The sequence below is a fragment of the Merops nubicus genome, unplaced genomic scaffold (genome assembly GCF_000691845.1).
Source record: "Merops nubicus isolate BGI_N331 unplaced genomic scaffold, ASM69184v1 scaffold47269, whole genome shotgun sequence".
NCBI lineage: Eukaryota > Metazoa > Chordata > Aves > Coraciiformes > Meropidae > Merops > Merops nubicus.
Genome location: NW_008632604.1, coordinates 6,124 through 32,978, shown reverse-complemented (window position 1 = coordinate 32,978; position 26,855 = coordinate 6,124). Strand labels below are relative to the sequence as shown.

The window sequence follows — 26,855 nt, the reverse complement described above, 5'->3', positions numbered from 1 at the left end:
AAAAAATATTTTATATATAACTTATATAAAATATATAATTATATACACATATTACAGATAATTAAGATATGTCTAGGGTTTTGTGTATTTTATTTTTGTATGTTTTCATAGTAAACTGACAGTGCCAGGCCCTTGGCTTTACAATCTTTCAGAGCCATTTCTAAGGTTGCTTTTACCATGAACTGCCTGCCCCAGCAGGCAATGTCTACATTAGATAGTTTTGGCAGTAGAGCTCACCGGCTTGCAGCTTCCACTAAAGCTTTCTCATCTGGTGAAGAAGCATAATACTCCAATTGGGGTGTTATTCCATTGGCATGCCAGGGACCATCAGCACCATCTGTTTGATCTGCATTGATCTGCACTGTATGACAAAGACAAACGGCTTTCAAGAAGAGTTCCTCCTCTTTCATCTGTAAGAAAGAAAAAAAACTTTATTTGTAGCATTTACATATCAACCTAGTTTTGAACATAATTATAAAACGTTTTTACTTAAAAACCTGCCAAGTATTGCATGTTAAATAACCACATCTCAAAATGTTTAATAAATAGTCTCAGTTCTATTGAACCGAACTGAAGAGGTTCAGTTCAAACACTGTTAAGTGTTTGAAACTTAATTGTTTCAAGAACTACTTAAAAATTCTGATTCTTAAAAAAATGCTAACACTAGAAGATTATTTCTCTAAAATAAAACATTTTCTATCTAGGGTGCCTTATTGGGGAAAAAAATAAGTCTTACCAAACTATGCCTATTTCCATCTGGAGAATCTTCAGAAAACCCCTCTGGAGTTAGTTTACCATTGACCTCCTGGTATTTTATGCCATTAATGGAGCACTCCCGAAACTGCATCTCATTTTCAGTTAATGTGCCAGTTTTGTCTGTGAACACATACTCTACCTTTTGTAAAATAAAACAAATCCCGACTTAGAGTTGTAGTTATTTTTTAGAATAAATAAATTTTTAAAATCTCAACTCACACTCTCCACTACACACCTTTTTTTGATCATGTAAAAATTTTCATTTCTGCCATCAGATTCAATTCACCTTATTCACCTTATTCTTATATTGATCAAAAATCCAAGCACAACCAAGACAAGTCTACAGTAATGTATTTTAATATTAAAAATGAAGTAGAAAATAGAAGGTAAAAAAGAAAAGAAAAACAATGTGTTTTTCACTCTACCTGTCCCAATTCCTCATTGAGGTCTGAAGTATTTACTTGTGCTCTCTGGTTTGTTTCTTTATGGTAGAGGTCAAGATCCCAGCCAATAAAAAAAGATCCAAGAAATTTCTGCATCTCAACAGTCACATAAAGTGAAATAGGTATGATAAAATTATAAAGTACCAGAAAAGCAAGAAAATCTGAAATAAATCGCAGAATCTATAAAAGAAAAGGAGAAAATGTAAAGATTAGTGCAATGATCAGGTGAAACGTGGTTACTTAGTTACATTTCAATATGCATGAAAAATGACAACCTGACAGAGCTGGATAAGACCAAGTCCCACGTTAACCTGAGAGAGGCAACACAGTGGCAATGCAGGCACTGCCAGGCTGCCCCAGAAACGTGCCTTCAAACTGATGCCAAGAGACTGCCCTAAGCTATGACTGGATGCTTCTGTTCTCAGGTTCATGAATTCTTGTCCTTTCTACTGAACCTGCCCATTAATACGAAACTACCATGGTGAGTCTGTTTTCAAACAGGTCTCTTGGAAGACCCGTGTCTCAAAAAAAATAATGTGGTTCCTATTCCATCAAACAGCACCATTCAAAGACTTTTCTAAGGAAACATAAATAGTGAAAGCAAGCAAGTGATACTCCATGCTGTCAGAGGAATCTGCAAGTATTCTGTACTGGCTTAGGACAGCAGACTGACAAGAGGGTCCCTTGTCCACTGGCATTCCCCAGCGATGTGGGTGACTCAGACCACATGATAAGAAACGGACTGTGTGGATTTCAATGGCACACACCTCTATGCCTCTTCAGATCACTGCATTCAACACATGCATTTCAAGTAAACAGCTATGTAATAGGACAGAAATTTCTCTTTATTAGGTATGACAATTTTAACAAACTCTGAAATGCAACATTACAGTCTCTTTGAAGTCTCTTTTTCATTTGCACAAGAAACTCAGTATCTAAATTGTACTTTGGGAAGACTTACGAACACCTGAACATTGAGCAAGGGAGATCAGAGAACAGAAAAACTGGAACATCTCTTTCAACTCTATCAGATACTGGTGTGTAAGAGAAAGTTTTGGAAAAAGGGAGTATAAAAGTAATCAGTTCCCAAAATTAAATAATGTCTGTTCTTCCTAATTAGGGAGTGCTGCTATAAATACTTAGTATCAATAATTGAGGCGTCTGACAAAAACTCAGGAAGTTCAGCAGAACAGAACTCTCTTGATTTGGCATTTGGACCTTTTTGCACATATGGCACCTAGTAAACACTCAATTCTCAACTCTCCAGGACGTGGGGAGGGTATGGGTGGATGTGGATGTTAAAAGTCTGACACCACATCAGATGTGGAGACTTGATTCCACATTCTTCTGTTCTTTGAAAATCCTCTCTACTTAGAATCAGCTTCAGCCAGCTCCTGAACTGCTTTGGAAGAAGGCAGACTCGTACAGAAATCAAAAATTAAACAGGACAAAGAATAATATAGAATGATTAAAAAAGGACACTTCTCAGAACTGCAGACTTAAGGAACACTTCAAAGTATCCCTCCAATCTCTACAGATAAGTGAGAAGGCAAGCAGGAGCTTGAGCAAAATTACAGCCTTACAAAATTGCCTGAAAAATCTCAACATCACAAATTGTCCAAAATGCCTGAACTGTGAAATCACTGCAGTGGAACGTGCTCAAGAAGAGCCACCCCCCTCCTCTTTTCATTTCAGGAATGACAAAAGACATCCAAAAGAACAGTAACTATAATAAGAACATAAAACATCAGAAATATGTCCTAATAAAGGCCAAAATTTTCAAAAAAGCTTGCTTTTTTTCATAAAGTAAGAAAAAGTCCAGCAAATAACAGAGGTAGGATGTTACCTCTATACAAGGATGATGCTACACAGCACTAACTCTCTCAAATATACTGAGACAACGTCAAACAGACTTGCAAGTGGATCATGTGGATCATTCCAAGAATAGAGACATAACTATCACAGTACATAGTGCTTGAGGGTTCCTCAGACATGCAACTAGGTAGAACTACATTACCTTACTGCTGTTTCTTTCATGCTCTGTTTTTTCATTATACCAAGGCTCATCCCATTTTTCTTCAGCTTGCCATGCATACTTTAAAATAGTGCTCAAAATGGCTTCAAAGAGGAGGATTATTAGGTAAATAATCAAAAAGGAATTCATGGACCTATAAAGAGGCAAAAAAATCCCAACTTCAGTTTATTTTACCTAATCTACTGACACACTGTAGTTACATGAATTGATAAAAAACTTATTTGACTTATTTAAAACGTATCCTGTGTTTGATACGAAGTTTCTATGCAACAAGCAATCATCAGAAGTGAAAAGAAATCCTACACCTGACTAAGATATACTCTACATATAGCACTACGAAAACTAGATTAAGGTGCAACAATACCCAAAGAGTTGACTGGTATCATACCTGTTGTCCTTCTCTGCTCCCCTGACTACCTAGTAAGGCTGTGAAGGCAGTACAACCAGCCACAGAAGAAATCCAAGACTGCACCTTTTTTTTTTTTTTTCAGTTAGAAGAGCACTACCAAGGGCATCTGATTATTTAACCCAGACCACACTATACCAAGATGTAGTCAAACTTGCCTCTATATTCTGCAATGCTGGCCAGACCATCTTTCCACCCCTTGCTTTGATGCCTGAAATTTTCTTGTGCACTCTACAGTTCTGTTTGTAGCTGACTATAGAAGAATAATCAATCCCACATTTGCAAAAGAATGCTGGGAGGCTATCTCTGATTTTTAGTAACTGCAATAAAGGCAGCATTAGAGCTCCCTTTCCTTTTCAAATAATTCCTTAAGTTCAACATACAAATCTCTATTTTAACAACATCTATCCTGTAACTATAAGGAGATTTTTAACCTGAACCTGTGACTTGTACAAGAAGCAAGACTAATCGCAAAACATACCTGGACAGGCTATATCCTTCAGACTATGTGAAACAAAGCTATTTTCCATGATATCAAATACAATTCAGGAGAAAGATTTGTAAGCACTTAAGATTTCATTTCAATCCATCCTCTTTAAAAGTATCATCAGTTTTACAGTAAAGGATGCAGAGAACATCAGAAGCTGGGACTGCTGTACAAACTATCTCTGAGCATCTGGTTCAAGCAGCATTTCACCTTTCATTAAATGACCTCCACATCTCAAAGACAAACCTCTCAAAGTAACTTTTTGTGCTTGAGATCTTTTTAAGCTTGGGCGTTTCAGCTTTGTATACTACTGAAAGAAACTATGAAGGATGAAATATTAAGCAACAGATTTTATATTTAGTTTCCTACTGAAGGCAAAGCAACTACACTCTCTTGCCTTGCATACAACTCCATGAGATCATAAGGGTTTTCAAGTTACCAAGGAAAAACTAAGTTAAAACTCTACAAATAAGAAATATATTAGAAAATAAACATACTTTTCTACTGCTGACCGTTTCTGAGATTTACTCTTGTAATTTAATGCCATCTTTGTCTCCATACCTGTATACACTGCAACACCTGGGAAGGAAGGGGGAGGGAAGGGGAAAGAGTTATAGTTTATTTTCTGCATAAATACAATTTGTAGAATTTTTCATTTTGAGAGACTTAGGATAAAAATCAAGAGATACTACTTGTGTTTATTTCAGCACAATGGTGAGACAGTATTTTGTATCTGCAATATTCTGCTATCGTAAAACACTACTACTGAAGTAGTTTAAGACCTACTAAAATGCTGCTCATTATGACTGTGCTGCACTTCAACATGTATTACATGGAAAACAGAATGGTAAATCTCAGGAGAATGACTTGAATAGCAGATAACAGTAACAACAGTCATTTATCCATTGAAGTTAAGTTATTCCTCTATCAAACCACTTCAAATGTTTTCACAGAGCGGAGCCGGAAATTTATATCCTTAGAGATTCTTCAGCATAATATCATTACTTTCATCTATAATCATATCCCCTCAGGTAACAGTCAGCAAGATTATTACAATTTCTTCAGTGCAAGTTGAATTAAACCACAGTTCATCAACATGGTTTAAGAAGAGAATATTCTTGAAATACGTAGATGTCTACAAACCAAATATTTCTTTAGTGTTTTTTAATCTTGCTCCACGAAGTAAGAGACTTTCAGGCCCAAGAGGTCTAAAAAGAAACAGACAGATCAGCATTTAAGAATTAGTTGCTCTGTATTCTGTAGGACTAATGAAATCACAGAACCATAAAAATCTAGTTTCCTATGCACGCTTCTCCTAGATCTTCTATGAATTCCCATTGCAACAACTCAAATTCCACCCTTATTTATGTCCATCTTCAGTGCTCTTACCCCTTCGACCACACCTCACCCACACATCTCCACAAAGCTCTCAGCTTCCTTTGGTCAGTGCCATACTGCTCAATATCCCATGATTAGCAACCGAGATGAATATACCAAACAGTCGGTTCAGAGAGACCTGAAAGTTACTTCATAAGCCAGCAAGCAAAAAAAACAACAAACCCTGTTAAGCTGACAGTGCAATAAGAGTGCTACTTCAGCTTTGGCTACTTTACCTACCTTGCTTCTACCCCTCTGTCAAACTGAAACTGATTGAGCAAGTTCAAAAGCTCCTCATACCAGAGAAACAAAGACAAATAACTAGATGGGCACAACACCACCAAGTTCTGCTTCCTGATGCATGAGTCAAATTTCCTAAATGTTTTTTCCTCACATCTATCACTCCACATGAATACATTGATTTCACTGGTGAAGTGAACTGTAAACAGTGCTGTGAAAATAACAGGCCAGTTAGAATGGAGGCGCATAAAAGGTTAGAGCCATATGCAGCCAGCAGCTACATCATCTTCAAAAACTGCCAGCGGGGCTGGTTTCAAATTTGAAAAAGAAAAAAGTGCATTCACTATTTTTGGCAGTGTTTCAAATGACAGAAAAAACTGAACAATTGCAGTGGCCAGATTGACATACTGGGTATAAGCAAAAGAGCTAAAGATCATATATTAAGTGCTACAGCATGTAACCCTTGAGTTTGCCTTTTCCACTAGCTGTACCACAACTCCATGATCACTATTATACAAACAAAGCTCTTGCACTTTAAGTTCCTTTGAAAATATAACCTGGAGCTACTCAAAAAACCACTCCAAACCCACAACTCACCTCCCACAGTTAAACATTTAAGTTAAATGTTACTGCAAATGTGACACTTGTCATCACAAATACCATGTGCACCAATTATACACACAGATTATGATAGGGTCTTTAAATTATACACATATGTTAATATTTTAGGCTAGACTCTAACTGAAAAATTGAACTAAAAGGGACTAAACGCTCAAGCATTTAACCTTTTCTCCTAAGAATTCTAATTTATATTTCTGGATTCAAGTGTATTTTGCAGTTTGTAAAACCCATCTGACAAACCCAAAATGCAAAACCTGAATCAGTGCAACAGACTAGACAAGTTTATCTTTGACAGTCAGAAGATACAGTTCCACCAGCAGTCAAAACTTGCAATTATCTTTCATGGTCCCTTTAAATTTGTTGTCAACTAAATTATTTTGATAGATTATCCCAAAGCTGAACATGTCAAGCTTGGCAGTAATGAATTCTTGAAAAAGCTGTAAGTGAAGTAGCACACAAAACCACCTTAGAAAAAAAGGCTGAGTGCTGCTTTTTTTTGTGGGAGTGGCTAGGGCACTGGACTTGGGGTCAGCTGATCTGCCTTCTACATTCCCATATTTCTTGCAAAATTATTGACAAATCATTGATTCACTCTGAACTCCATGTTACTCCTATCTAGCATTGATGGAGGTTTGCCAGCCTCCAGCCTCACAGGAGGCTCTCAGATTGAAGGACTTTCAGTTCTTCAGTCTGAAGGCACACATCACAGGGAAAATAATACTGCATTAATATTCAATTCAGGTAGAAATTTCAATTTAAAAAAAAAAAAGTGTAGAGGATGACATTTTGGACGAGTGAAAGAATCATAGCAGTTACCCGTTTCTGTGACATATTTATAAACCGTAACACAGCACTTCACATTTTGAGAATAGGCAACCCAGTTTTTTGAAAGTTTGATTATCAGCGACTCTCAAGAGAAAACAAATAACTTGAATTCTAAATATCCCTGAAAATATGGCCATTTCGTATGAACGATTTCCCTGTCAACATTTCAAACCATGACCTTTCTCATTCTTCTTCTGTTGTGGTGGGGGGAAATGAACGAGCAGCTGTGTGGAATCTTAGCTGCTAGCTGGGGCCAGCCCAACACCATTAGCAATCTTTTGAGGAAGTCCAGGTGTGGGTCTAGGTCTGTAAGCAGCTTTATGTCTTCACTTCTGTATTTTCACCTGTGTTTAGTTGTATAGGACTTGCCATGACTGCAGAGGGAAAGGCTGCAAGCACATGACTGTGTGCACATAGCTTTCTGTGCACACAGTTATGTGTTGACTAGTACAGATGTCAGCATTTACGTTTACAGTCTAGGTAGTACAGTAGTTTGAAATATATCCTAAAAGCTACAAATTTGTAGCAGAGGCTTTGTTAAAACAGACTAATAATTTCTAGGAATTTCAATTGCAAAAACACCTGCTCAGTGCCTCTGATAAATAGACTACAGGGGATCTGTTGTAGCCTACATATTATGCCACTGGAAAAGGTTCGATGAAATTTATTAAAACTCACTCCCTTTGGAACAGCCAAGCTTTCCACAACTGTCCTATTGAATCTGATAAAATGAGTAGTAATGAACTTTTTCACTACTATTTCTCATCTCCTTCAGAAATATGCAGCTACCATTGATACCTTCAGTAAAAATACTCCTCCCCTTCACATATTCGACAGCAACTCTTTTGTGATGTTTATGATTTTAACCATCCCCCATCAGTTCTAAGCATTAATTTTGTAGTTTTACTTACCGTACAATTTCTTCAGTTTGTTGATTTATAGTTATTCTTCCAACAAATCTATGAAACATGGTCACACATTACAAATAGCTACACAAACACTCAAAACATTCAAAAACCCCTCTATATTTACAAAAAAAAAAAAAGTTATTAATGGTTCATAACTACAAAATAATCAAATTTTATTAACAAACTAAAACAATATGACAACACCGGCAATAATTTTACAAGAGAGATTGAACAGCAGAAACATTTATCCTTCAAAAAAGCAGTCACTTGAGAAAGCCTATTAAGTGTCATTAATAAAACCACAGAAGATTATATTTCTTACTCAGCTAAAACAGATTGCGGCTTCTTGATGTTCCACTAAGAAATAACTCCTCAATAAATACAAGTTAGCATATTATCCTTCAGAAATGGTAATTTTTCATTTAATGAAGCAAATCTACTCTGCTTTTAAAATCTGACTCTTGCATATTTATAGCATGACCCCAGCTACAAATGGGGATATAAACTTCGATGGTACTTGTACCTTAACTTGATATTCTTTAAAAACTGAACTGAAGATCAAATATTTGAGCAGCTGTTCAAATTAAGTATCTTAGTTTTTAAGAATTTAGTATTTCTCAAATATCCCAGAGCTTACTTAAGAATAGCTGCTGTGATATACTTGGATTTTGAAAACTACTACTTCACAGCTACCATTTTCCATTACACAATCCAGGAGAAAATTGGATGGGAATACAACTTTTGTTACCTATGATGCTGTTTTACAGAGTCTAGGGCATTGCTTGCTTATATCAAAACCTGAAATTAAACACTCCCAGATACAAATGGGTTTTTTTGCTTCAAAATCTTCTCTTGAACATAAGCAAAATAAACATAACTAACACATACCCTTAGAATTAACAGAAGCTTACAATAATTTGCTACAGTTTGAGTTAATTCCATTTAAAAAAATATAATACACAGTACTGAAATGTCCTGGCAGAACCTTATACAATTCTTTCTCCAGCCTGCTCAGACTTACAGGCCATTTAGTTTTTTTTAAATCTGGAAACACATTTACTGCTTAGAACAGAAATGCACATAAGCATGATGATTAAAATGCAAAAGTTAATTATTATCTTTTAATTTCTGAATTACTACTGAAATAATCAGATTTAACTGTCACTTGCAATTTAAGTGCAGTATAAACACACTGATTGTTAAAACTTAAAATTTAAGCAGATGTCTGAAGCCATTTTATTCCCAGCAAGACTCATAACATTCCTAACATTAAACACTTTGCTTTGATTTCATTTCTAAATATTTACTAGTAAAGTGATACCTGTATAGATCTGCTTCTGGCTGCTGACATTCTATAACAGCTACTAGTTTGTCCAGGTTGGCAACGGTCTGTAACACTGCTGTTTCTGGGACTGCAACATGTGTCTGTAAAACAATGTCCATTCAGTTAATGATACAGGACTACCAGGCAGCAGTGGGTAGTTCAACAGGCTGAAATAAAAATGGCACCTCAAGCTGATTAGAATCTATTTGAATAACCCAGACCTTAAGATTGGTCTCTCCATCCAAACTTGCGGTAGTAACATGGCATGAACCGTCAACTCGATCAGATGACAGAAGCACCAGGTCAACAGGAAAAGTCTCATCTTTGGCTACTCTGACAATGTCCCCCACCTAATGAAGTGAACACAAATGAGAAGTGTACAAATAGAGTTTTAAAAGATAGGAATTCATTTTAGCATTGTTACCAACTCATGATGAAACAAACCACAATGACTAGTAATGAAACAAGAGCTTTAGCTGTACAACAAAACCAAGGTTTTCAATTTGCTCTTAGGCACATACCCGAATATTTTTAGATCTAGTTTTCACAAGGCCACCACTTCGAACAACATAAACTGGAGCACCATTTACTTCATTGTCTGCTTTATGTCGTAGCCAGTCTTCATAACCCTGTGGAAAACATACTAATTTATTTTTTAAGCAATAAATCTATAAAGATAACAAATTTCTTCTGAGTAACTGCACTTCAAATCACTTGCTGCATAGCATGAATACAGTTACTAACTTTTCTTGAGCTTCTGCTAGAGCTGTTACCCAAGAACCTGGGAAACCTCTTAATTTTCATTCTTTTTACACAAATAAGTGAAAGCAAGTAAGTAGCAAAAGTGGTAAAGAAAATCCTACATTCTGATAAAACAAACTAAGAGTGACATTTTCTGCAGATGAGACAAACAAGCACTCTTTCAATCTTTTATCTATATGGATTTATATACCACAAAACTCAGAATAGTCACTTCCAGTCTCTCTTATGGATTCCTTTTTTTTTTGAGAGAGAGCCATAACAAATTACTTCCTCATGTCATACCATATAGCACTTCTTATAGTAACTGCCATAGCCTATGCATGAAATCTTAAGATTTCTTAATTTTCCATGACATGCTGTTCACACATCAGCTCTATAGCAAGCAAAGATGACTAAGAAGGTGTTAACTCTTTGTGAGCCCTAATGCAAGCGTTCTCTGCAACTGAGTTTTCAGTGGATAAATTAACCAGTTTTCCTTTAGCCCATAGTTGGCACCTCTTTAAGCACCATTTCTCCCATGGATATGTGCAAACATTCATGAGAGTGTATCCGGGCATATTATTCCTCTCTTATTTTCCTAAACTATTAATACATTGTTTAATCTAATAGCATGACTGTCAACAGCATGATCTCTTATCCTCATGTCTAGGTAATGTTTGGAAAGCCCCACAAGCAACCACAAGAAATCTATCAGTCCATAAAGGAAGTTCAGCCACCTCTTACAGGCTGGTAAGACTCCTACAACTATTAGCTGTAACAAAAACATTTCCTAAAATGCTTTTCTGTAGGTATATAAAAAAAAAAAATACACAAAAGAGTTAAAACCACTACCTTGGAAGTTTGTAGACAGAAGAAGGGAGCCCTCTGAAACAGCAAGGCATAATCCCAACTCATCCCAGAACACAACAAACATTATATGAATGTCATAATACAAAAAGTACTACGTAGATACAGCTGGGAGAATTATGCAGTTGACTGGAGTTGGGAGGAAACTTTAGCCTGTTTAAAGTACAGTTTTGCAGTGCTACCTTCATCACCTCCACTGTTACTATGACAAATAAGGACAGCACAACGGTACAACTTATGGACAAGGGGCAAAAGCTTTCTACGCTAGCTGCTTAAAAAGAATTAAAAAGTGTGCAGTAATAGCAGTCACACAGAGAGATACTGGCAAATCAGAACCCTAAACCCCGTAAGACTTCAAAGAGTCCATCCTAATCAGCATGAAAAAGCATCTCAGTAGCAACAGCTCCTTGCTAAATGTGACTGATAGAAGAAAACAAGGATTTAAGTCACATCCAGTAACCTTGGGGCATTTGTCTCATAAACTTGAACAGCTGAGCAATATGGGCATTTGGCAAAGGACTGAAATTTGCCTTCTTTAGAAAGTACAGATTTCAGCGCTTTCTCCATCTGACACTACTGCCTACAACAGAAGGGTGACACCTCACACCAGGGAGTTCTTAAGAGCCAACTTACTGCGGTCAGTTTAAATTCCCCCCAAATCTACCTAATGCAGCATTTTTGAGAGAGTTCCTTATCCTCACTTGCAAATATTGCAAAGTACTGTTAAAAAGAAAGATGCAATAGGAATACCTGGAATGTTGTTTATATGCATAAACAGAAACTAAAGATTAAAAACCCTCAATTAAATTATATTCTTAAGTCCTGCTTTAGTAATTGCATCAATGTACTTGAGAAAAGGACAAAATTAAAACAGGCCTGTGTATTAAATTACCAGGTTCTTCATTCCCAGTGTAAGGCTATAGTTAATCAAAGTCTACAAAGTAGTTGTTCCTAATTTAGCTGACAGTCATGTAAACATCTGTGTCCCATCAGCTTGTTTCCTAAATACCTATGAACTTACTGAAATAGACTAAGCTCCCTAAAGTTCCTTAGGAAATATCTTGGTTTGGGTTTAACTTTATAGAAAAGAAAATAAAGCAAAAAAAAATATTTCTGACTCCTCTGAGGACCACATGCACATCTTCACAGCGTAAGGTGGAAAGCACTCTGGCTAACAAGACAGACAAAATGACACAGCATGAGTTGCATCACTTTGCAGTCTTGTACGTCCTTCTTCTGACCTAGGTGCAATTACACTTCTAAGAAGAAAAAGTTCTAGCCCCTTGGCTGAGATCGAAATAAGGCTGAGTTCTGCATTCTTCTACAAGTGCCACATTAACCAGCCTTCTGGAAGCAAGGGAGAGGTTTTTCCATGCAGTGCTAAGCTTCAAACCTTCACACAGTTAATTCTTCTGTTTTCCCCCTTCATCTTTTGAGACGACCAATTTATAGTTTAGCATTTATCCTGAAATAACTTTGTATCAAATGATTGCCCCGCGTCTTTCAAAAGGAGGTTCTTCCCCTAAAATCTGATTCCTATTCCACTTCTGTCTGCTTTTGAGACCATACTGGGTATTTTCCCCTCTGCATTCCAACAGAATATTTGTGTTTCTGACTCGTCCAAGGGTAGCCCATTGGAAAGAGCACAACTGAATTGTCTTTCCAAGGTAACAGCTTGCGAATACTCTTTGCCTACTTTCCAGCACGTTGGATAAACATGAAACAGTCCTTGCAGAGGTACTGAGACAACTGGAATAACTCTTAACATTTAGTGAGTCATGAATGATCTGAAACTTCTAGAAGGAATGCCAGAATCTCTATTTTTTGTAAGTGATGATAAGGTACTTAAATTTCCCAAGATAAGATTGTACATCTGAAAACAAAATTATAAGATTATTCTGGAGTATTATAGAGTTATACAAGTCCAACTTCTTTCTGGAAAAAAATGTTTATATAATTAAGTTGCACAGTCTCTTTCAGTTCACAAAGCTTTAAGGGTTAGTTTTCATTGCCTACTTATGACTATAGCGCTTGAGCTATATTGTGTGATTTTTTTGGGGTGAGGACAACTTCAATTGAACAGGATTAGGGCAGTTTATGTACACAAATTGCACAGGAAGAGGATGAACTCTTAGTTCAAATGTTACTTCAGCATGAAGATTCCTTCTCTCCCATTCTATTAACTTGAAAGCTAGAGCTATTTTTATTTTTGCCCTATTTCAGGGTAGCTTTGGGGCTTACTGGCACAGGAGGTAAATTGAAATTCCAGTTGTAGCTCCATAACAGTCTCCTGCTTACTTTTCAGTTGCTATGACTGCATCTCTTCCCCAGACAGCACTGTCAAACCCTCTGAAAGGGACAGGTCCTGAAAATGACTTCCTTGCAGAAGAGATTAGAATTTCTATTCACATCAACTCTTTATTTATGAGTTTGTTTCTTTCTCCTCGTGCTTTAAGGGTTGAAAGAAAACAAGATTTTTTTTCATTTCTTTTTAACATTGACCTTCCAAGGGCTCTAGGTCATAGTAGGCTGTAGTAGGGTGCTTGAAAAAGATTTCTATCAGACTCAGATTTTTCTTATTTCAGGTGCTATAAAGCACTAGAAAATGTTTTATGCAACCAATGAAAAAGAAAATAAAACCAGAAACTTTCTAAACTGGGCCTTTCACCTGGAACCGGATTACAGTTAATATCTATTTTACAGCATGAAGCACACTCCTTGGGGCAAAGTTTGCCTTTTAACTACTGACAAACATGGATTGCACCACTGCTTCATCTTCCCAAGTTCCTTTCTTCGTGTGTCATGTGGGAGGATTGGTTTTAATATGCAGCGAGGTGTGCCAAAGGAATAAGTGAGTAGCTTTCAGAAAAGGTCTTATAACAAGTGACATGTAATGTTTAGACAAAAACGCTGTCTGACAGTCATTCACTGTCCATTTAAGGCTACCATGGTGAGTCACTAAGCACTTGACAACTAAACAAAATGCTGAAGTTCAAGCATCTAACAGGAAACATGAAATACAAAATACTTTGTTTTTAATTTTTTTGGTATTTAAAGATTACCTCATTCAGACTTTGTTACGTAAGTTTACCTTAGAAAAACTTCATCAAAAAAGGTTTTCTCTCTTTACCTGTTTTATGGCCGTCACAGTTATGACAAAGAATAATGGCAATCCACTGGTAATAGGACTGGTAGGGGTATCTATCATGAGCTAAAAGAGATGAAAACGTGAAAATTAGCCCAAATTTTATTTTTACAATTGTACTTTCAAAAAAAAACCCCAATGACGCAAGATAACTATTTTCCAAACTCCTCATTATAGCCTGTGAGTGTCTTTACTGTACTTTCTGCAGTATTTCTGGAGCAAAATTCAATTCCTGACACCTAAATAATACATGTCAATAATGATGCAAACAAAGCTTCTACGGCATAGAACAGATGTAATCACATTTGTAACACATGTGCCAATTTAAGAGTCCTTAGTAAAAGGGACATATGTTTTCATCCTACAAAGATTAATTCAAAAGTGTATTACAAAGGAAGGAAGCCTACATTTTGTAAGCTGTTTCAACACTCTACGCAAACTGCTGCTTAACAGCAGTGAAGTGTAATATCCACTTTAGGAGTGGAAATACAGTTAAAACTAGCAATTCCCAATGGTTTAGATATTAGAGAACGCCCTTTCCTGGACTGTTCGTTTCTGGCTGCCCTAAGTTAACATGCAGTTTTTACAATTTGTGCTGTTATTGCTGGCATGCCAAAAGTGAGGTGTATACACTAAAATTCTGTATGTGGGGGGAATATTAGTGGTTCTCCTCTGCTGCAGGATAAAACATGGTCAAGTGCTGTAAAGAAAATATACACAAGAACTACTCAAAACCACAGAAACCGACTTCATCCACTTTACCTGAGACTTATGGCATTGCTTTGGGAACCATTAAGGGAGAAAAAAAAAGTCATACATGAAAAGTTTACTCTGTTAAGAGCCAACAACCTCACACAGAAAACAAATTATGCCACCTTACAACACACACATGAGCTTTCTTTTTTCCCCACTAAAACACAATTTATACAACACAACAAAAATCAGATCTAGTCCGCAATATCGTCTGCTCCTCAACTGTAGCATTGAAACTTCAGCTTGGTAGCGTGCTGTACAAGAAAACTCACAACAAAAGCATCTAATTTTTGTCTGCACAGGATTACCCATGACATTTCTGCCCTCTAGACTCCTTCCTTCTTTCTCAAGAGAAGCTCATAGTGGAAATGGAGCAAGTTTTGGGCTAGTGGAACTGTTGCAGCAGCCTGCTCCTTTTGCCTCTTTCACCAGAACACCATGGCCCTCTGCCTGCTACGCAGCTGGACACGCATCCATCACACAATTGGTGTGGAGCGTCATGTAGCCAAAATGCAGTCTGCCACCATGTTTCTGGCATGCATATGTGCAGTGAACGACGTGGATTGGACTGTGCTGCACGTTTAAATCACACAATGAAAACTTGCCCCAGCTCCGTCATCCCCAGTGGAACAAGGTGGTAATGACAGACTCTGCATCTGGGTCACATGAGATTCATAGGACAGAGAAGATGCCATGGTGATCAACTTTTAAAGGCAGCTTTTCCTTACAAAAAGAAAAAAAAAACCCTAGGTATTAATGGACTTCCAAATGGAATTCGAATAAAAACAGAATTCCATTCTAAGGAATGAACAAAAATTACTGCAGCTTTCCTTCTGCTTGGTTTCAAAGAATACAGACATATAGACAAGACATTTCCCATACAAATTAGTGCATCCACTGGAGTCACAAACAGAGCAGAACAGGATTACACTCTGAACAGAAGTTCTGCCTTTAGATCTGTATTTGTTCATGGACATGACATTTACATATGACTGAGGTCTGTAACAGTTTGAAAGGAATGTGACTCAAAATTGAACTGGAGAGGTAAATCTGCATTAAAAAGAAATAAAAGCTTTAAAAATGCAACAGTTACTTAAGTAACAATCATGTTCCATCTCCAGCATGTCCTCATCTTCCTCATGCTACAATATGTTAAAACAGCACAAAACATCTTAATAGGAGTGACAAAGTCAATATTCTCAACTAGGAAGATGGCATGGACAACACATTGTTTTAATCTAAGTTAGAACTATATGACTTTAGCAACTCCCATCACGGGAATTTTCAGCCTATTAGAAAGTTCACTCTTTCTAAAAATGAAAGAACAAGAGCAAGGGACACAGGAGGCAACAGATTAAAAAATGCGGAACTGGCCCTGCTATTGGTATCTTGCACAATAACAAACAAAACTTAGGAGCTCTTCATTATTCCTGTTTGTTTTCATATGAGGTACCATCTTTTCCAGATGCATACTGCAAATGTTGGTTAATCTCTGTGGTGGGCTGTACATGTCCAAAGCAGTCTATTTTATAATGAAAGAGCTGTTTCCGTACACCAAGATCTTGTCTCTGTTTCAGAAATTAACTGTTTTTTTAAAAGATATTACCTCTCCTTACAACCTTTCTCCCACTTATCCTTCATCTACTATGTCTGCATAACTTACCAGAATTAAAATACAATTACAGAGCTGGAAGTGCACAGATCACAGAAAATTTACAGACTGTCACAATATATTTGTGGATGGTCTTAATTAGAAGCAATATATATACTCTGCTACAAAAGCCACAGTAGTATTTCTGACCTATACTGTACCAAGAACATCACTGATGTCTTCAAATCTGTCAATCCTAGCTGTAAATTCTTGTTTTCATTTTATCTGAACAAATTTAACTTGAGGACCTTAGAGCACCGTGACAATAGTGTGTTGATTTACAAAAGCAAGGTTCCACCTACAATGAGAACATACACTGGCCTACGCTTAGCTCAAGAGGAAGCATAGTGCCCAGTCTGATGCAAGTGAACTTGCACGTCTTCATTTCTGCCTGCGAATGTCCAAGAAGCACTTAGAGCACAGAGTAAAACTCCTGGTGTATTGAAACACCACCAATGTCCACAAAAAATCAAAAAGCATACCGGGAATTTTATTGCTAACTTAACAGATTTAAGATTGTATTTTGAAGAAGGCAATTGAGTCCCTGTGCTGGCAGTGCAACAGACTTTGAAGCCGCACACTTAAATATATTAGCATTCATGAAGCTAAAACCTAAGGATGGTACTTAAATTCAGACATGCTTTTGAAAGTTATTTTTCCAGAGAAACTGGAAATGTGTTGGTTTCACAGACAGAATATGTAAGCAGAGAAGTTAAATTTACAGAACAACAAACAGTGGCAGAATTTACAGTGTTAATTGCAATTTCCTGAGTATTATTCAACTTACCTGAACCAAAAAAATAATCAGAAAATAAAAGTTGGCTACTCTTCTGAACTGCTCAAACAAGTTTTTTGGAACAAAATTCCACACTGTATACTGAAAGTAAAAAAGGGAGAGAGGGAAGAACATATGACATACTGAATAATTTTTCAGGAAAATTCACTTCTGCTCCCACTAAACTCTTTTAACCTCAATCTTTTCATTTTCTACCTCCCTTGCCCCAAACCTTCTTCTGGTCTTGCCTTACTCCTACACAGAACTGCTGTGTCCAAGGTTTTTTTGGTGTTTTTTTGCTTGGTCCACTCCCCCCACCGAAGTACAGCTAGCAGGGAAGCAGGAGTGGCAACTGCATTGCCTTTGTAGCCAGTTTTCAATGTTCTTTTTAAATGTTCTCCTACCGACTGGGATAGGAGCAGCTGGAGGTATTTGGCTGCTTGCATCCTGGGTAGCAGAAGAGAAGAAATTAATTCCTGCAGCTGTAACTTTCTCTCCAACACTACAGTGACAAGACATCCCCACCATCAGTTCTATTGATTCTAATCCAAGGTCACACTAGGAGGGAATCTGCATTTGCAGTCCATTGCTCATTTAGTTTATGCAAAGCTCTAGTTTACACTTTGGATATTTTATAAATCCTCAGAACCAGCTTCATCCTTCCTTTTAGATGGTTCTGTGCATCACATCCAGACATGGGCAACACTGATTGAAACCCAACTTTTCTTCAGAAATTCTGACCATCATGCTTAATTGTTCTGTACTTAGGTTCTGAAGAAAGAGGGATGAGAGCAGGAGGAAAAGCTACATAGGAAGCAACCCAGCTTTCTCCTCCAAAAGGTTTAGAGTTTGTATCATTTTGAATATTGCCTATGCACTGTTAGACATAATACACACATTCTCTACACAACTTAAGTGACAGATCAAGTGGTTTTCCCATGACAAATTGATTCCTTACCTTGGATGATATGATTCTGTTGTCTGCAAACTTCTGAGGAACATAATGGCCATGCTGGGGAAAACGATTTGCTATATAAATAGTTCTTGTATCGCTTTGATGCGGTGGGTCAAAACCCTAAAACACACACAAAAAGAAAAGATTATGAACAAAGACTACTTTATTAGCTGTAGTTTTGTAAAATTTTTATCTTTGTGCAGAAAAAATGATATCCAGGTATCAAGCAGCAGTTTTAGAATAGTGGCTTTTGAATGGGAAACAAAAATAATGTATAAATTAAACTCCACTGTGACCAGAAAACTTTAAAAAACAGGGAATAAAGAAAAATCTCAATTTTGAAGTTGGTATACCTATTCTGGAAAATGAAAGAATAAAATCTTAAGTCTCAAAAAGGATTAGAGAATACTTGCTATCATGCAAACCTGAAGCCCTATGAAACTTGAAAAAGAAGAAACAGAGATGAAAACACATAAATTACAAAACCTCACAGCCACACTCATGATAACCCTAATAAAACAGATTATGAGAAAAGCAGAAGATCTGAACAAACACGTCATACTAGCATGATGTGGTAATTGAGTTTTGAAAAGATTCTCACCAGCTTAAAAACAAAACCATAGGCATTTCACTAGACAACAGTATTTTTCCAAACAAGTTCTACCTGCAAGAACTAATATTTTGTCTAACTTCAAATGGTGGTAATGGCAGGAAATCACAATTCACACATGAGTGGTAGCAACACTGAAAGCAAATTCTTAAAAAACCGAAAGGATACTCAGAAATACTTAACAATAGTTTCTTGCCAAAACAGAAGTTCTGAGTGAGGTCCCTTTGAAACAAAACCCTTTCAGGTCTAATGGACATTATTTTCATCAACTGCCTCTGCGAGGGGAAGGGGACTACAAGTGTTCAATTTGCAAATTACACCATCTGAAGACTGCAAGAACTCTAAATGATGAGGAAAAAACTCAAAATCATCTTGACCAAACAGACACACAGAAGACACCCAGAACCAGACACAAGAGTTCTGCAGAAATTGAGCAAAAGGCTGCAGCTGATGACAGGCTGAATGTGAGTCAGTAATGGCATCCCACTGAGAAAAAGGCCTTTAGTACTAAAAGAGTGGGAGCCGCAGCTGAAGCACCGTGAACCAACTGGACAGCATCCAGAAGACTGGAACATGAGCCACAAGAGATCCTGAAAATATGACATATAACGCAAGGCTGAACAATCTAAAAAGTGAAGAGCAAATAAATTAGAGTCACTTAGCCTGGAGTAGAGGAAACTTGGGATATACTAGCTCATCTTCTGATATATAAGACTGTTCCACAGAGAAAAGAAGCCATCTGAAGGACAAAAGCTTAATTTGCTGCTAGGAAAACTGAGTTTGGATATTGGAAAAACAAAGAGAAATTCCTTTCTTATGGAAAGGAATAATTAAAAACAAAAATAAGTCACATGGGAAGGCTGCAATGTCTGTAACACAAGGGCTTATATCTAGGTCATCCAAGTCTGTCTTTAATTGAGCCTTTCCTGGGGCTAAATGACTCACCAGAACTCTTCCTAGCTCCAATATTCTGACCTGAAGAAGCAGGTAATGGCAGAAGACAACAAGCAAGACAGTGAAACAGTAATAATTCAGATAACAGGCCATGAAAATTACTAAAATAAAACCCAAAAAGCTTCAAGACGTTCAATAGGGCATCAATGACTGTCTGGGGAGTGGTGAATTTCAGTGTAAGCGTCACACATTCGTAATCTTAGAAGTGACCTTGCACTGTATACACAGTCTCCTTGGTCTCTGATCCCAAGTGAAAGGACAGTTGATGAAACAGCTAGAAAGGGCATTTCCAATTCCACTACTGGAGGTGAGGAAACTAACTCCGCACTTGTGTTGTTCCACTTGTGAAACCAGGCCCAAACCTTGATTCCTGTCAAATAAAACCTGACACTTCATAGAACTCCAACAGAAGACACTTCTGTATCAGTCAGCTACACAGGATGATGAACAACTAGTTAGCACAATGAGCTACATAAAAAGGTATAACCAAGAAGTTTTTTTTAATCCATGAATATCTCTAACACAGGGCATTTGGTATGTTCACATTCAGGATGGTGTCATTTTTAAGTAAAGGAATAATTCAAAAATTCACTCTGCTTCAGAGAGAAACAAAGGTCCAGAAGAAAGAAGGAAGATTTTTCAAAGGGATTTGAAGGAGAATAAACTTTAGATGACAAGCAGTGGAAGGCTGCTCTAGTCACATGCTCCAGGGTGAAAGCTTGTTTAAAGATAAGAGTGGAGCTGGGAGACAAAAAGTAGTTAGGGGACAGGAGGGGAAAATATATATACACGATGCCAAAATCAAAAAGAAGACTGTTCATAACTTTTAGAAATAAAAGCATGAAAGTAAGATGAGAAAAACGTACCTGTTAAACGCTGACCCAAAATTTAAAGACACCGGTGTTTGTAGCAGAAGCATTTGGCTATCTGACATTAGTGACACATTACTCATAAAACAATCCAGAAGATGCCACAGTGAAAGTGTTTTGCAAGCAAGAAAAAAAAAAAGCTTAATTAGTGAGTCTAGGTATATAGCTCTTTTCTATCTCAGAAAATGTCTGGCACTCACAAAATGCCAGACATCCTTATTTTAGAAACCCATATTCTACAGCCTGAAAAAATTCCACTCTAAACCAAACAGATATAAAGAAAAAAAAATAGAAAAAAAACAGAGAAAGCAGAGAAAGTGACTGGCAAGTCTTCTGATGGTGATAAATTGTCATCTCCACGCCACTTGCTGAAAGTTATTAAAGATACATGAAAGATTTCAGAGAGACTATAGTGTCATGGAATTTTTCCGAAATATTTATATGCCCTTTTTATGCCACTGTCTGAGCACCTGAAAGTTCATGTTTAATGACATTTTTATTATGAAGAGTCAAACCTAACTGAACAAGCACTTTCATTAGAGGAGGATATCTCCACTGAAGGAGACTCAGCTGATTAACAGCAAGGAATCTATTTCCCATATCAGAATCTCACACCATATGAGTTTACAGGTGCAGTTGTGCAGCTAAACCAGTTCAAAATTGCAGTCTATACACATTTAGCTCTGTCTTGTTGACATTTACCACAGAGAAAGTGCCAAAGCTGTGCCATCAGCAGATCTGTGGAGATGACACTGCACAAGCAAGGCAGGCGGGGGACAAGAACCTCTTCAGTTGTCAGAGCTATGGTTGGAAAGAGACACATCCTTGACAACCTTAGTGACTTGACTTCAGTCACAGCAGGAAATAAGTGTCAGAGCTGGGAACAGAAACCACATCTCCTAAGTTTCACGTCTGTAACTACGAAATATCATCTGAAATTACCCAACAACCCAGTCATCGCATAATTAGCTGGTGAGACCGCAGCTAGGCAGATCTTCCAGAGAAATTTTAATTACACATCTCTTTCAAGGAAAATTCTGCACAGACATTGAACTTGTTGAAGAACCAAAATGCCTTTAATTTTTCTGTAACTGTGGAGCCAGTCACAGATCCTGCTCTCGATACAAAACTGATTTGTAGGCCAAATTTCTGCCCAGCAAAGGGATTTCGCATTTTATCTATATGCAAGCCAGCAAAGAGGTGTAGAAAGCAGTTCCCCTATTTCACTTATTAGACAGTTCTCTTTCTAACGTCATTATCAAACTCAGCTGCAAAACTAGGGTAACACGCCTTTGTGAAAGGATTTCTGCCTCTAAATAGCATGAGCAGAGAATCCCTAAGTTAAATATTGAGTCTTGTAAAAAGATTCAGTTATCATCAATATATTTCAACAAAAGTTAGTTTTTCTGAAGTTATCTAGTAAAGTGAATTTTACCTAACTGCACGCATCATTGACTTTGTAACAAATAAAGCTGTTCACTACAAAACCTGATATTTAAGGCTTCTTAATCAGGTGTATTACCTGCATCAACTGTAAACACAATAAATGTTGACCATAAGATTAAGTGACAAAAAAAAAAAAAAAAAAGAAATAAAACTGATTTATTTCCCCCTTCATGTTCCAAACTAAATCTAGATTTATTGGCTAAAGTTCAGCCATTCAGCTGACTTACCAACATAACCCAGGGCATTCTCTCTCCCTAGAATACAGCTCTCATTTAACCTCCAATATACACACCCTCAACAGAAAAGTGCACCGAGGTAAACTTGACATGTTTCTTTTTAGGAATGTTAGAAATGAAAGCCATTTACATACAACATACAGATGTTTGAGTTGAGCTGATTAAAGCACAAACCAAAGTAACTTTTTTGGGGCAGAAGAAAAAAAGAAGTGATTCATGTTTTTCCTTTTTTATAAATCCACGATTACTCTAACCAAAGTTAAATTAATTTTCTCTTCAGCAGTGATTTTGTTACTGTTCTAAAACTTAGACGAAGACATCACCTGTGTAAAAATCACGCTCCCTTAAAACAGCACAGATAACATCCTGGGGAACTGAGGATAAATTTTTGACTGCAATTTCATTGTATTTTTTTCATTAAAGAAATTGGCTTCAACAGCCACCTCTCCTCCAAATAACCCCTTTCTACGTTTTATCTCCACCACTGTTCTAGGAGAACTGCCCATGCAGCTGTCTGGTAGAGTGGACTAGTAAAGCAGTTCAATTGGTATCATTTTCCCAGTTGTTTTTAATTATTTTTTTTTTAAAATGTATCAGTTCCCTAAAACAATTGCATGGTCATGCCAATAGCTTGGTGGTATAAGAAAAGGGTTCCCTGTGGAAGAGGAGTTTTAACTTGCTGCTGAGGAAGCATTCTTAGCATGAACAACGGATCAGGCAACTAGAGAAAAAGGCAGAGTAAGCAGGTGAGAAGCAGCACTACGAAAAAGTACTGTGCAAAGGTTGAGACTGCCCGCCCAGCACCTGCACGCGTAAAGGAAAGAAAAACTGCTTTCTCGGTTAACTTATTGATATAATCTACCCTCTCCACCACAGACTTTTATTTCCTCAGTTCCACTGCACTCTCCAGCACCGCCGAGTGTGACGCCGAAATCCGCAGGTCTTTAGCCAGGATTAGTGACATGAGCCCTGCATACAGCAAATCAACTGCTGCTCGCAACACATTCACTGAGAATTACAAATCATCTGGCAAGTAATTTTTGCTTATCATTTGCATAAAGCCAGTATACTTTAACATGTTCTCCTGGTATTTCTTACTCATCATTCACAGTTTTTATGGGGAAAAAACAAGCAAAACTTTATTTGCTAAAACAACTTTTGTGACCAGTTTTCAGTGAAATTTGTTTAAAAGAAGAAAGCCCCAATTAGAGCCTCTTCCTCCTCTCAAAAACCACACTGAACACTGCTAAGGAAAGCAGCAGTTCCCCCAAAAGTCCTTTGGACACCATGTACTAGATAATAAAACTAATAAACAGAAGAAAACTTTGTCTCGGGAAGCCTTTTTCCTAGGGAGGGGGCTGACTGACCGTGATGCAGAAACAGAACAGCACATTTCCTGGCAGAGAGCCCAAAAGCCTCCTGTTACACCGCTGCCCAGATAGATTTTGATTAAAGGTGATTTGAGGAAATGGATTGTCTTGCCTTGGTTTTTTTTCTGAATATACATGGAGTACTTTTCCCTTTGTCAGATAAGATGACAAACTCATCTATTCACACTCCGTGCACATTTTCAGAAGTCTGTGTAAATTTCTACTCAAAACAGTCAGCCAATAATTCTTTCAGTCATATAACTGGGCAGTAGTCAAAACTGAGTTTGTCGTATCAAAGGTCAGTGTGAAGGAAGAAATGGCCTCTCACAGCAATCTTAAACACTGTTCTAACAACTGAAGTAGTGAATACACTGAAGCACCCCGGGGTTTACACAGTGCCATGCAATTCGTTCCTCCTCTTTTAAATATCACTGCAGTAAAGAAATAAAACTCTATTAGTAGTCATGCACTATTCAGGCAGTTTCCTCTTCCTGCTTACTGGATCTGTGGTTGTTTAAAATATCTGATAACAAATCATTTGTAACCTTCTAACAGATCTACAATCAGACTACTTTATTTTGTGAAAACAAACACTCTAAGAAACAAGGCCTGAGAAATTATCAAGCAATAATCCTCTCTTTCACAAAGTTAAAAAAGGGCCTAGTACTGTATTTAGAAAAGTCATAATGGTGCTCAGAATGAAGTCCTGGTTACACACATTTTACATTATTTTGTCAAAATGCCCACAAAAAACCCCTACTTTTAAAAACCCCACATCTTCTCTTCTATTTATTCACAAAAATAACAAGCAAGCTAAACTGGCCTCATTCACTGCTAACATACTTCCCTGTGCCAGTTTCTCTACTCAGGTGACTGATGCCAAACATACTGGTCTTGTAACATCAATAAAATCAGAAAAGGAAAGCGGGCTGAGCAGGCAAGTTAGGCTTTCTAACACAGCACTCGCAGAGACTTATGTCATGTCCAATTTCCTTTAGTGGCAGACAATTGTAACAGAGATTTAGGCACACTGCTTAACTTTAAAGTAGCCCAACTTTGCATCAATTAAGGAATGGGCTTTCTTAACCTCCCCCACAATCCAAATGACAGTATTTACAAAGCCTAATCCACTTTGGACTTCATACGATAAAACAAACCTAACGCTTTATAACAAGTACTCTTCTGTGACTGTCTTCAACAGAATTCTAAGCTTCACTTTCTTTCCTACAGGATTATTAGAATTCTTATCCTCTTGCATTCAGTGTATTTAATTAACCAAATGCCTATAATACATTCCTCATTTGTTGCTTTATTTTAGTATGCCCCCTTTTGCACTCAGACACAATTATGAAAATTACCAATAATGAACAGATTCAGTGATACTTTTGCTCAGATGCTTTTTTGACAGAGAATAGACTTTACAATAAATGTCTTCCACTCTAGTAAAGAAAGCAATTTAGCTAACCTTCAGATTCTAAGAAGCAAGCCCCAAAGAAATGGCTAGTGGTTCCTGAACTACTCTGCAAGGCTGTTCGATGCTGTCTAAATTTATTCCTTAAAAAAAAAAAAAAAAAAAAAAAAAAAAGGCACTGCTTGAAAGAAGTGGGAATGAAGATGCCTTTGAAGTTAGAACTACATGATAATTTCAGAACTAAGAGTTCCTCTGTGAGTGCCAACATTTAGTTACCCGTATCTGCAATATCATCAGACACGTACAGATTAGGCAAGACTTTCAAAGCTGAAGGGTGACTTTAGACACTCATCAGGAGGCACCTATAGGGCATCCCATTTTATAAAATAAGAATTGAAATCTCAAAAATCAATAGCTACTATTAAGAATGCTGGTCAAAATAGATGGAGTACTTTGAACATGGAAAGTGCTACAACTCTGCAATAATTGATCACAGAGAAATAGCAGTTACTAAACAAAATCACACTAAGAACTACAGAACCAGTAAATTAAATGTTTCATAGTAAACAAAACATTCAACACAGATCTTTCAAATACCTTGAATAAACATAGTAACTCAAAATAAAAAGGAAAAAAAGAAATTCTAATTGTATCCTTTCTACAGGATACAATTATCCAGTCCCTGAATTCGAGTCATTTTATAGCAGAAATATCGTTCTTTTGACTTTCAACATGGCATTCAAATCTGTGACAGGTTATGAGCTTTTACTTAAAATTAGAAAGCAGTTCCAATTTTGGAGCTAGCCATTTCACCACATCCAAGAATTACGTTTGTCAAGTTCATGACAAGACAAATACAGAAAAATCATACACTCCTTCACATGCTTGCATACTATGTACACTACTATCTTAAAATGAAATGCTACTTATCCACTGCTCTGGAGAGTCACTTATAAAACTGTTTTACACAAGCATGTAGGGCTCCTGTTCTGGGTTACTCATACGACCATTATCCCACATAAATACTGAAAACATCTATTTTCAATATTTAGATTGGTTCTGGTAGGCAACAACCACTACGTGGATCAGCTCCTGCACTGCAAGGCTAATTCACATTTTCCTTCACTATGAAAAACATTAAAAAAATTCTTCCCCCACAACTATCCCCAGATAATAAATCTTAAGTTTCTTCCAAAAGTGTGTCAGAAATTATACTGACAGTTGTTGCTCAACAAATTCCACAGGGAAAAAACAAGTTTAGTTCATAGCTAGAACTGTCCAGCTCTTCCTTTTAGCATGCTTTGATAAAACCTGCTTTGCAAGAATTAACATTATAGTTTTGAGTCTATTCCATTCATCAAATATCACTTCAGATTTTAATTCCATTTCATACACGACTTATGACCTAAGTATCAGTTTAATGTCGTGCTTTCAGACATGTCTATAAACTAGTTTATCCTTAAAGCTTGCTAAATCTTAAGCTTCCTTTCTATTTTGCTGTAATTCTTTTTCCAGATACGTAAATATCCACAAAAATTAGCACAGCTACCCATAAAACTAGCACAAAAATGTGCAAAGGGCACAGCAAAGGAGTAGTAAAATGTAACAACTTAACAAAATACACTTTTTGGTATAAACCGTATAAAACTT

General features: G+C 37.0%; 1 protein-coding gene across 1 annotated transcript; it reads right to left on the bottom strand.

The window, feature by feature from the left end:
- Nucleotides 1-237: 237 nt before the first annotated feature.
- Nucleotides 238-18,424, bottom strand: LOC103780294 (probable phospholipid-transporting ATPase IF; the record flags this gene model as incomplete). The annotated part of the gene is made up of 13 exons (XM_008947955.1): nt 18,313-18,424; nt 17,367-17,456; nt 14,161-14,241; nt 9,944-10,051; nt 9,644-9,772; nt 9,420-9,523; nt 8,102-8,149; nt 5,271-5,335; nt 4,625-4,706; nt 3,217-3,367; nt 1,182-1,379; nt 737-895; nt 238-410 (listed from the first exon to the last, which is right to left on the bottom strand). Coding segments are annotated over exons 3-13 (1,295 nt in total), but the record flags the coding sequence as incomplete, so codon positions are not given.
- Between the last annotated feature and the right edge of the window lie 8,431 nt (nt 18,425-26,855).